This window comes from Neolamprologus multifasciatus, chromosome 1 (genome assembly GCF_963576455.1).
Source record: "Neolamprologus multifasciatus chromosome 1, fNeoMul1.2, whole genome shotgun sequence".
Taxonomy (NCBI): Eukaryota; Metazoa; Chordata; class Actinopteri; order Cichliformes; family Cichlidae; genus Neolamprologus; species Neolamprologus multifasciatus.
The window spans coordinates 7,313,008-7,324,493 of NC_140439.1; the positions used below are offsets into that span (position 1 = coordinate 7,313,008).

The window sequence follows — 11,486 nt, forward strand, 5'->3', positions numbered from 1 at the left end:
TTCGTGCATAAAGCTCAGTCAAACTGACACTTAGTTGTGCCGACAGATGAACATGCTGATGCGTCTGAAGGAGGCAGCAACCTCGTCGAGCCCACAGAGCTACGACAGCGACTCCAACAGCAACAGCCACCAGGATGACATCCTGGACTCATCGCTGGAGTCGACCTTGTGATGCTATCTAAAGGCAACACCGGCATCACTTTAAAAAAAAGATTTTTTCTTTTAAATAATAAGAACTGTTCTCAGTGTGAGAACTTCCTTTTGAGGGTTGAATTTCATGCCACAAAATCCAGCCACCTTAATTTGGGTGCAGGTAACCCAAATACTTTAAAAAAGGAAAGAAAAAAAAAGTGAAATTGCATTTCAGTAAACAGGCAACAGAAGTTTCTACTGCACTGCGCTGTTTGTCCTGTTTTTTGTGTTTTTTCCCTTCACCACTGTGGCCCGTGGCTCCTCTCTCTGGAGCCTGACATGTATTCCAGACAGACAGACGAAAAGCACACAGCCTGTCGCTGTTGGCGAGGCTTCATCATTACCATCATCACCAGCCATCAGTGTACTTAAAACACCAGCCAGGAGTCCTCCATCCTCCACAGGGCTGCAGCATCGGTCCAAGGACATCAGGCTAAAACACTACGGGTCCTACCAAGCTGTAGTGTGCCAGAGCTGCCTGCAGATGGTGATACAGGCCCTCAGCTCTGGAGCGTGAGTGAACCCTGTGCTTCAGCCTTCTGAAAACATTTATGCTGCTGTGGGTTGAATGGATGGAGGAACAGCCAGCCACTTTCTTGCTCCTCCTCCTCCTCTTCCATTGCTGAAGTTGCCTGTGTGATCACTGGAGGATGAATTGAGCCAAAGTGAATGTTCAGTCTCATAGCATGCCTGATCTCACTCCAACAGACTTCTCAGAGAGATCATAAGTTATCCATCCCAAACTAGCAAAGACAAAAAAAAAAGAGAGTCCATCGAAGGACACGTGTCCATTAAAACCAACTGAGTTCCTACCTGACATACCCGAGCGTGTTTGTGGACATGAAGGATGGGAACTGATGACTTTCTATATGGTACCAGAGAAGTAAGCAAATACTGTAGCAAAGCTTTGTCTACACCGTGTTTTAAGAAAGAACCTTATGAAGGCAAGCTTAGTTAGTTGAATCAAAAGTTCTTATCACAAAACCTACTTACACTTTGTTTTGGTATTTTATTATATTGCACTTTTTCTTTAAGGTCCACAGAGGTTATAATATGGCATTATAGCTGAGAAATTATTATTCCAGTAAATCTAGAAGGATAACATGTAGCTTTTACTGGCTAAAGAGACAAATATAAACACTTACTTCCTGAGAAAAGCTTTTTGTTTCTTTTTTTAATCCACAGCATCTGTAAAGTAACTTTTAAAAAACTACACAGATGAAAATCTCTTTTACAGAATCCCTTTAAAGTTCTCACAAAAAGATTTTTAAATGGAAAGGGCACTTAATGGGAAGTTATCATCCACCACAGCTAGATTTGTGCTTTTGAGGCATTCTTCTCCTCTAGCTGTGTTACAACATCACCGTGCAAGTCTGTGAGCTCATGCTTCAACCCCCTTAGTAAACGTTTGAGATCTCCATGCACATTAGCCCCAAGCAGGAGGTTGTAGCACAAAACCCTTTTGGTGCTGGACTGAATTCTAGCAAACAATGCCTTACTATTTTCTACGTGCATTAGCGGATTCTTTATTCCTCTAAATGGCTGTAAACTTGACAGGGCTCTGAGTCGACTCTCACCTCGAGCGACTGCGGTTGTCGAGGAGTGATGCTGACCTCTCATCATATTATTCACCAATGCCGCATGATTGAATACACATGAAAGAGAAGTAGTGATTTTGTATGCATGTGTGAACTGAGAAGATGGTGTAAATATTTGGACCACTATCAAGAAAAAGATTCGGATGTGTTGTGGTGCTCAATACCCGAACTTAACTTATTGGTGGTTGATTGGGTGAGGGGAACTTTAAGAAAAAGTCTTTAATTTTTTTTTTATACCTCATCCACATCCTTGAACTGTGCTTCTGCCACACTTATTGTCTGTTTTTATGTGATTTGTGATGAACAAAACTGTCATAACTACATATTGAGCTAATTATGGAAAACTAGTGCATATGCTGCTTTGTTTATATTAATATAATTAATCAAAGGTGAGATAAAAGTACTTGTGGTTGAATGATAATGAAAAGCGGTTTGCCATTATTTCAGTAGCTTAAAGAATTATGAATATCATACTTTTGTTTTAAGCCTCCCAGCCTGCCTTCTGGGAGGGGTGCTTAAAGCTGGGGTCATGGAGTCCAGCGCGACTTTCCATGTTTTTCTCACCTATCCTATGCAACATTCATTCTGATCTCCAAATGGAAGCCAAAAGCCGCATGCGTGTTTGTTTTCAGCACTGCCTCGAGATGTACAGCGTGGAACCAGATATGTGAAGACTTTTCAGATTTGTGGCCAACGTTCTTTGTCCATTAAGTGTGTCTGTGTATTTCATAAGGCCTCTCCTGCTACTGTCCTCGTAAGCACAAAGAGACTTAATTCTGTTTGCGTGTGTAAACCCACTCTGAGAGGTGTGGATGTCTATCAAGCGTTTGACTCGTCTGTTGATTTATTACTCACAAACTCAATGAATGTTTAGCCTTCTTAGCAATGTACATTTTTTTTTACATGTAACATAATTTTGTAAATAGTTGATTATTGTGCAGCATTTTGATGACCTTTTTCTAGACAATTTGTTACAGTACTTGAAAAGGAGTATTTTGTGTACAGTCTCTTTACATCAGAGCAGATTGGTGCAGTTTCTCATCACTGGCTTGTCCGGGGCTCAGAGAATTAAATTTGATATCACTGTACTAGTCTTAAGTTATTGTGTTTCAATAAAGTTAATAATTATTTATGATTGAATGGTCAAACTGTTATCTTAAAACTACACACACGTGACTTGGAATTGTTTACAGTTTTATTTGATTTTTGTACAAAAGGTGAAATAAACATATATACAGCACATAATACAACATAGTTATTAAACAAATTGATATAAATTAACAAAATAGCTACATTTTTCAATAAACAACTCTATTCATGTCAATGTAAAGTAACGCAATATTCTTGGCATAAAACCTCCATACGAACTTGTACAAAATACTGTACAATTGAACAAAGCTGTGCAAAACAACAAACTGTGTCTCAGTAGCAGATCCTGTCCAGTGCGCATGCACTGATGAAGCCACAAACATGGGTGCAACTTGTTTGAACGGCGACGTTGATGGTTTGTCACAGCGGCAGTTTCCTTCTAATCTGGTCACAGTCTCATAAAAACAGATCATGGGTTATAACTCTATACTCGCTTTGCAAAATAAATTAAGATACTGTTATCTCCTCTTCATCTGACTCCGAGAAATCCGAGTGCTTACTGGAGAGGGAGGGAGAGGAGATGGTGGAACCTGCCGCCCTCATTCTCTCTGTTCCGAACTCCTTTTCTTCCTCCTCTTCCTCTTCCTCCTCGGCTGAGGACTTCTTGCCCACATCGCTGAGGTCCGGGTGCGGGTTGGCTTTGGTGGGCAGCGTCTGCTCGCGGCATCCACCGGATGACAGCAGCTCTCGTTCCTTGGAATTTCTCCATTTCATCCGTCGGTTCTGAAACCAAATTTTTACCTGCAAGAAGGAGAAAATCATGAGTGGATAAAGTTGTTTGTCGATAATGGATTAGTCGTTAGAGGATTACGAAACTGTTTTTTACGCACGGCGTACTGAACATTTTGAGCACTTGCAAGTTTTACCTGCGAGTCTTTTAGGCCAAGTTTAGATGCCAGCTTCTTCCTGTCGGGCTTGCTGATGTATTTCTGTTTCTGAAACATTTTCTCCAAGGCTTTGCGCTGCACGTCGGAGAACACCGCCCTCCTCAGCATCCCTCTCCGGGGTTTTCCTCTGGCTGCCAAGGGCCACGAAAAAGTCCCCGGGATTGGAACAACGGATGAAGATGCTACAGTGCAGGAAAAACAAAAGAAAAAAATAAGTGGAAGCAATTAGCATCGTTTTTCGTCATTAAAGACAACCACCATGCCACCTATGTACCGAATTGCTGTACTTAAAACTGCCTGGACATGAGACCATGACATGGTCGCATGAATATAACGATTCTGCGTTAGGACCAGCTTTCAATGGATTATTATTTGAAGTTTCCCTTTTTGGAACTGTGCAGTGCTCATGCGTCCTGAGTGAAATGGCACGAGGTGACTAATTAGCACATTGGCCGGTCCCCAACCGCATTGGTATGGTAAAGAGGTAGCATATCCTTTAAGGAACCCTGTGAGGGCGGATAGAGGAGTTAATAAACCGTGAACGGTAATTGTGTAGTAATGAACTAACGGTGAAAAGACTCTGGACAGGCGGCGAAGGCCATATATTATCGCAACAAAAGGAGATTTACACTTTCAAACTAAACACAACTGCATACCAGAATACTGATGCTTGGATGGGGGAGTGAAGAGTGGAGGGGAATGGTGCTTTTTTTCGTGCCCTCAAATCATTTTCATTAAATGAACACGAAAAGCTATTCAGGACGCTGGAGTTGTTTTGTTGAGGCATTCAGCTGAGCCCATGAAAAGACTCCATCTCTATTATGATTTGTCTGAATGAAAGACTAGCGACTTTATAGACTTTTCTAAGAGATTATTCTTTATCTCAAGTCGATGATTGGCCCGCTCGGAGAAAAGAGAAACGTTTAAGGCACAGACAGAGTGGGGATTTGAGGTCAGCGGTAACCTATCCTATGAGTCGCCCAGCATGCAGAAAACTTTCCCCCGGCTGCGCCAATTGGAGCACAACTGGGATTTTTTTTTTCTAACGTTGGCGTTATTTGAAAATCCCCTCTCCCGGCGAAGGACGCTGTTCCTGTCCGCACACTACTGCCTGGACTCCCCCCTGACTGCAGCTGCCCCGCGCTCGCAGCAGCACCAAGAACAACGACGCGCTATGTGGTCTTGTGAGAATATTGAAAACTCTCAATAGCGCCTAATAGGGAAATTAGTGCATGACTGGTTCACGCCTTTGGTCCGACTGGTAAAAGTCACTCTCCGGGGTGTGTGGGTGGTTCACCCGGTGGGAGCTGACCAAATTGGTCACGGTGGTGAGGGCTTTGTTGCCCGCCACAGTGGCCCGCTGGCCCCCCGGACGCTGTGGGAAAACGCGGTGCCGGGGAAATGCCAAAACGCCCCCCAATGGGAAGCAAGGGGGACTATAACTCGCCACCCCGCCTCAAATTTAGAGCGTGACGATTTGGGATAATTGGTTAATTAGGGGGTGGGTGTGTGGGTCCACGCAGAGGCCAGAGCCAGCGGTCCCCATTAATGAGACAGTGATTTCTTCTTTTCTGGCTGTTTGTTTCCCTTTCTGCTTCTGTTTTGGTTAAAATATATGACAGGAGGGGGTGAAAGTGTTTTACATTTAAATGCAATTAGTACAGACACAACTCTAAAGGCTAAAGAGAGTCATCAATAAGGAAGAAGCGAGTAAAAAACAACAACAAATGTTGCGCCTACCTGGTAAATAAGGCGCCCTGAATATGGGGTGAAAGGTTGCGTCAAAGCAGGGGACGGGGAAGGTCTTGGTGTTCAGACTGTGGACTGCAGGGGGTAAGGACGCTGTTGAAGAGCAGAGCATGTTAAAATCATTCCTTCATTTAGAAAAGAAAAAAGTGGCTCTAAATCAAACGCATGCGCATAAGGAGAAAGCAGAGCGATGGTGTGGTGTCTACTCACCCGTCTTTGGTGAGGGTGCGAGGATGGCGTTCACTCCAAACTTGAGAAAACTCGGATCCTTGCTGTTCGGCACCGATATTTTAGGTGAGCACGATTCGCGCGTCCCCGTACCCGCCGCTACCGTGCGCTCCGGCGCGCCGCCGGTGGACACGGTGGTGGTGGCTGTTGGCACGGAGGCGCTCGCTGACGGGACAGTCCGGTTTATAAAGGCGGCGGGACGGCTTATCCGCAGCAGATCCTCCACCAAGAAGCTGGAGTGGGTCTGGAAGGCCGACGGCAGGGTCTGGTGGAGCGGGAGAGCCGCGGCGGGCCGGTACAGCCCGGGGTAGAAGGCAGGAGGCGCAATAACGCTTGGGATCATCATGGTCCCGGCTTTAAGAAAAATTCAAATACTCCTTGTGTCAGCTGGGAGAGAATCAGTCTTGTGAACGGTTGCTAACTCCTCTGGTTTCCTCACTCTGGGGAGAGAAGTTTTATAGTAGCCTGCCCCCCCTCGGCCCTCCACTCAGGGCTGACAGCCTCAACAATGGTGCTCAACAAAGTTCTCCACATGGGTCGCTTTCATGCAGCATCTCCCGGGCCGCTGATTGGCCGGAGGACGCAATTTATGATTGTATTAGACTTCATAAGCAAGTATCACACAATGTGGGGACCACAAAGGAGGCTCAGTCATCAATTTTGCATGTTGGCTACTTTCCTTTCAGTTTGTTTTGTTTGGCAGAGCCAAGCGCCCTAATTAAAGAGCAATCTTTGTATTCAGGTATTATATTGGGAGATTTAATGACTGCTTAAAAAGATATCATTCCCTTTTCGCTTTAACGCTCCCCTTCTGCTATGCGGGATTTAAAAGAAAAGCTTAGTTATTATTTTAATCTATTGTCAGTTATGCAAAAAATAAAAATCTTGGGGTGGATTTCTTTAAAAAAAAAATCAGGTGAGATTTCTATTTGGCTGTCATTATTAGAATAAACTGTAGTCCGTTTTTGTTGTTAAACCTACACCTTCTACATCAGTTGCAGACATGGGCTGCATCTCAGATGTAAATCACTTTTAGGGTTTCATAGGATTCTCAACACTCAATCTGGCCCTCGTCATGGAATAATGTCTTAAACGGATTTCTGCTATCAAAACGCTTTAACAGATGTGTTAAATATCACTCTTTTTTGCACAGGCTTCATTCATTGCGCACTGAGCTGCGGCTGTGCGCAGAGTAGAAGTGTGCGGCCTGAGCCTTGCGCTCATGATCCTGTTAACCATGAACTAACTGTCACCCTCAGCTGCGGAGGAGGCGCCCCTCGGCCTTTCTCCCCTTCCTTCTCTCGCCTTCAGAAAAAGCCCAGTGGAATAAAAAAAAAAGAAAGAAAAAAAAGCCTTATTTCTAAAGACGGTTTTGTTCTGCTATTTTAACTGGCTGAATAAAAGTGCATCTGTGATTTGATTTAAAACGCATTCATATGAGCGGACACTGAGACCCCATATAAAACTCTTATTAAAGCGACTTGGAGCCTGATAGTCGTGTTCTGTCAGCTTTCCCCCCCAGAAAACCCGTTAAAGCAGCGCAATCAGGCGAAAATGCGTTACAGACTCAAAGAGGGAGGGGGGATCCCAATTGTTGCCAGTATTAAACCCAATTAAAAAACAAACAAACAATTAAAATAAAACCAATCTGGAGGAAATATGTGGCTTTAAAATGAAAACAAAAGTTACAACTTGATTTTATTAAAATATGTAATTTAGCCCCAGATGTTTTTTCGTTTATATCTTTTCTTTGAGCTCAAGAGTACAACGCTCGGCGCATTTTAGGCCTTAATTACGTTTCTTTACCAAAAATTCAGTTTGATCACACTGATTATTTTCATTTACACATATGAAACTCATTGTGTGCAATTTTTCAGTCTCCTTAAAACAACAACAACAACAACAACAACAACAAAAATAAAATAGTTACACTCTTTAGACCATATTTTAGTTTGTTTTTGTTTTTGAAGAAAAGAGGTTCACTGTTAAGTGGAAGAGCGAGTTAAAATCTGACATAATTAAACATCAATCTTCCTTCCCTTCTCTGAGTTGCAAATTTTTATGAAGCTAAGCTTCATTTGGGATCAGCTCAGATCATGATTAGCACTTCTACGTCAGTCTAATATAAAGTGGCCACAATTCCGATAATTAAAAGGGAACGCCTCCGTGAAATGATCCTTTAAAGAGAGTCAGCGCTTGTAAGAGGTGCGTCTGCGTTATTCACGAGCGCAGGACGCACAAACAGGCGTTAACACAGCGCTCCGTCCCGGCAGCTACACCTCCGCTAAGTAACGAGACCTTCAAAGCTTTTTTATGAGCCTATATTCCTTTACTTGGCCGCCCGAAATCCTTCTTTTGTGAGCGGTAAGCAGATGGTTAGCAGGAAGCATAGGCTTCTCTGGCTGACCGAGACTAATTTCTACGAGCTTTGCAAGCTTGCCACGTCCCCGCTCCTTTACCAGGCCGAGTAAAAACAGCTGGCTGCGGCTGAATTAAAAGCCATTAATAGCGCATCTCTCAAACATTAACACTAACGACCCTCCCTCCCTACCTCCCTCTGTCAGAGCACGATGCAGTCCATCACTTTTATACAATCATCCCGCAGGGATTCAGATACAAGTTAAAGTTTAGGCGGCACCACGTGATACTCTGTAGTACAAGCCCAGAAGTGTTTTATAAATCACTGCGAAAGTGTGGATCCGCGGTGGTATTTACCGTTTAGTTTTTAATGCGTCAGTTTGACATAGCAATATTATTCATATTGCCAGTATTATTTATAGTACTCAGAATATCCTGATAGCCTTTGATGGGCCTGTCTGTATAGGGATTACCATTACAGAGTGGCAGCTGCAGGAGATGCAATTCATTTACACTCCCAGTTATACTGATTACATTAAACACTTTTCCTAAGAGTGTTATAGTTTTTTTTCCGGCTGGGCCATGCCAGTTTACCAAATAGATGAACTTAACCATTATCTTGGCTCTCTTTCTGCTTCGTTAAGTGAAAGGGGCTGAGTAAATATGTTACCCATGCATGAGAGGCTCTCTATGGGCCGTCCTATTGTGCTGCGGGTCCGACAGGTGGTTGACTGTTTATTATTCCCTCATTATTTATCAGTGACGTGGGCGCATCGAGGAAAGGGAACTCCCCGTCTTTTCACTTAACCGGGACGAACAGATTGTGCTGACTGGTTGCTGCCTGGTTTATGACACCGGCCACCAGTCCATCCATCTCCACCCTGCAGCCGTTTAGCCGGCGTCCACCTCCATCAGGGTCTGTTGACTCCGTTAAACGCTTTCTCTGAGTTAACACATCCATCCCGACAACTTCTGTTGTGCCGATTTCAGTGTGGTTTTAGCAACACTGTTTAGCTTTGAATCATTACAATAAAACTGATAGCTTATTGTAAAATAAATAAATAAATAAATAAATATAAATAAATAAAAATCTGCATGTCGAAAGTTTAACAATTTGTAGCTCTACATACTGCAAAATTCAAATTTGGGAGAAAAATGACGCAGTTTGTTTCATTATGTTAAAGAAAAGCCTAATTTTGCACATTTTACATATTTGTACTCGATATTTTCCATTTGAATACAACGCCATACTCGTTACCCACTAACATTTAAATACAAAAAATGATGCACTCTGAAATAAAACTAGGCTTTAGTTAAGGGAAAAGGGTAAACTTGAAATGTAAGTTCCGTACTTTTTGTGTTGGGTGTCCAAAATATGAGTCCTCAAACACTACATAGCTCCAGAAGATTTTTTTAACATTTATTTTCACATGCATGAAAAAAATAAACAGGTAAAAATAAAAATCTGGAAACAGAACGTGATCCATTTGTTTTTTGGATCACGTTTGCATCACTTATTATACTTGCAATAGAAAAAGGAGAAACTAGTTTTGGCTGATTACAAACTACAATTCACATGATGGTGTGCTACACTAATAATCTAAAAAACAAACAAACAAAAAAACTGAGTCTTTTTTTACTTGCCAGTGTGGAAGTATTCATACAGTAAATCCAATTTTATTAAAAGAAACAAGTACGCAGGAAAGTAGACAAGCCAGTGGAAGCAAATAGAAGATAAAAAATTAAATATACTTAATCAAATCAGGATATTCTTTGCATTTTCAATATGTCTGAAATGATCTAGTGGTACATACATTTATTGAAATCAACTACTTCAGTGAGATCATGGTAAATTACAGCTTCTATAAAGCAATTACTAAAAAGAAGCCTTAAACTCATCTTTCTTTGATAACATTAAAATAATTTATGATAATCTTCATGCCCCCATCCCCTCCAATTTTTAATGATTTTGGTACTACTTGTTGAAGTTTGTGAGTGCTTGTGCCCTCGCTGTATATCGTTTGTCAGATGACTCCGGCCTTTAGCCCATACAGTTCTTAAAATGTCCCAGTGTGTACAGGTTTCAGATGAAGCTGAAATGGGTCTTTGCTCCTGCCATGTGAAGTTAACCAAACATCTATTTCAATGGATTCAGTTTGTGACCGGGCTTCACCTCAGCAGCAGCTCCCACTTGGGGTGTTTTGGCCGCGGCTTCACCTCACCGCTCGCTGCAGCACTGAAGGTCCCTGTGGCATCTGGTGCAGGCGGTGCAAAAGCCCCGCTCAACACTGAGCGAATTAGCGATGCCACAAGATTCAGAAGAACAGTGACAAGCATTAAATTGATATTAACTTTGTATTAAACATGGGCCCCTCCTTCTTCCCCAAATGGACGGGAGCCATATTAGGACACAAAGCGCTCTGTATGAACTCTAGCTGCACCTGTTCCCTCTCACTTGGTCATGGGAGTTCAACTTCTTAGTTTCACCCCAGGCTCCCTTTTTTGTTTGCTTCGCCACACACTGAATTCTTTTAGTTTGGCCTTTTGTTAGAATTTTTTTGATCTCATCTTCACAACCCCAAAGTTACATCTTATCAAATCGCAATCCTTAAGAACATCAATTTCACAGCAACCATCCAAACTTTAAATTGCAAGTTCTGCTCTCAGCCGCATAAAGTTTCCAAGCAGAATGGTTCTTTTCGGGCCAGACGGGGGACACTTGCCTCCCCTTTTTGCTGTTCATTTATTAGCAGTTGTTGGTATGGATGTCGAGTGGTGTCCTAATCCTTTTAAAACGCATGTTGGTACAGTTTGCATATCATTTTCTGATCTTGGAGAAAGGCCAGAACCCTCTCTATTCACAGGGATTCCCTGTCCTCTTTCAGTGGAGCCACTGCCAACAGCATTAGCATAATCTGACAACCAATACCATTGTCCGTGACCTTGTATGCAAAGTTAATTGCTCATTAATACCAGACAAAACAGAGGGGTGCAGAGGAAACATAGTAGTGCTTGAAATCCCTGTTTTAGAAGGGATAGGCAGGCAGGTGGAACATACTTGACTGGGTTATTAAACTCTACCTGAAGTTATTGCAATTACATCATGTCTGAAATATTTTAATGCTGGCTCCTGGTAAAAAAAATAAAATTAATAGACTCCAAAATATTAAAATAAAAAACAAACAAACAAACAAAAAATCACCTGGTATTTAGACACTTCATTTGAACTGCTTTTAAATAATTGTTGTTTAACTAACCTCTTTAGTTTTCTCAATAATCTGGTGCTGATATTGGAAACACGCACACAAAGGGTCATACACACTCT

General features: G+C 42.3%; 2 protein-coding genes across 10 annotated transcripts in view; one reads left to right on the forward strand and one right to left on the reverse strand.

The window, feature by feature from the left end:
- nav2a (neuron navigator 2a) overlaps positions 1–2,925 on the forward strand; it is a 218,029-nt gene extending 215,104 nt beyond the window's left edge. For all 9 annotated transcript variants that reach the window (XM_085162574.1, XM_085162536.1, XM_085162545.1 and 6 more), the window contains one exon: positions 47–2,925. In XM_085162574.1, the coding sequence (XP_085018700.1) occupies positions 47–172 (126 nt within the window). In that variant the 3' untranslated portion in view covers positions 173–2,925. The remainder of the gene's footprint in view (positions 1–46) is intronic.
- dbx1a (developing brain homeobox 1a) lies at positions 2,610–6,596 on the reverse strand. The gene is made up of 4 exons (XM_085162665.1): positions 5,786–6,596; positions 5,567–5,668; positions 3,806–4,008; positions 2,610–3,680 (listed from the first exon to the last, which is right to left on the reverse strand). Exons 1-4 carry the CDS (start codon positions 6,147–6,149, stop codon positions 3,387–3,389), a joined length of 963 nt encoding a protein of 320 aa, XP_085018791.1. The 5' UTR covers positions 6,150–6,596; the 3' UTR covers positions 2,610–3,386.
- Positions 6,597–11,486: the final 4,890 nt, after the last annotated feature.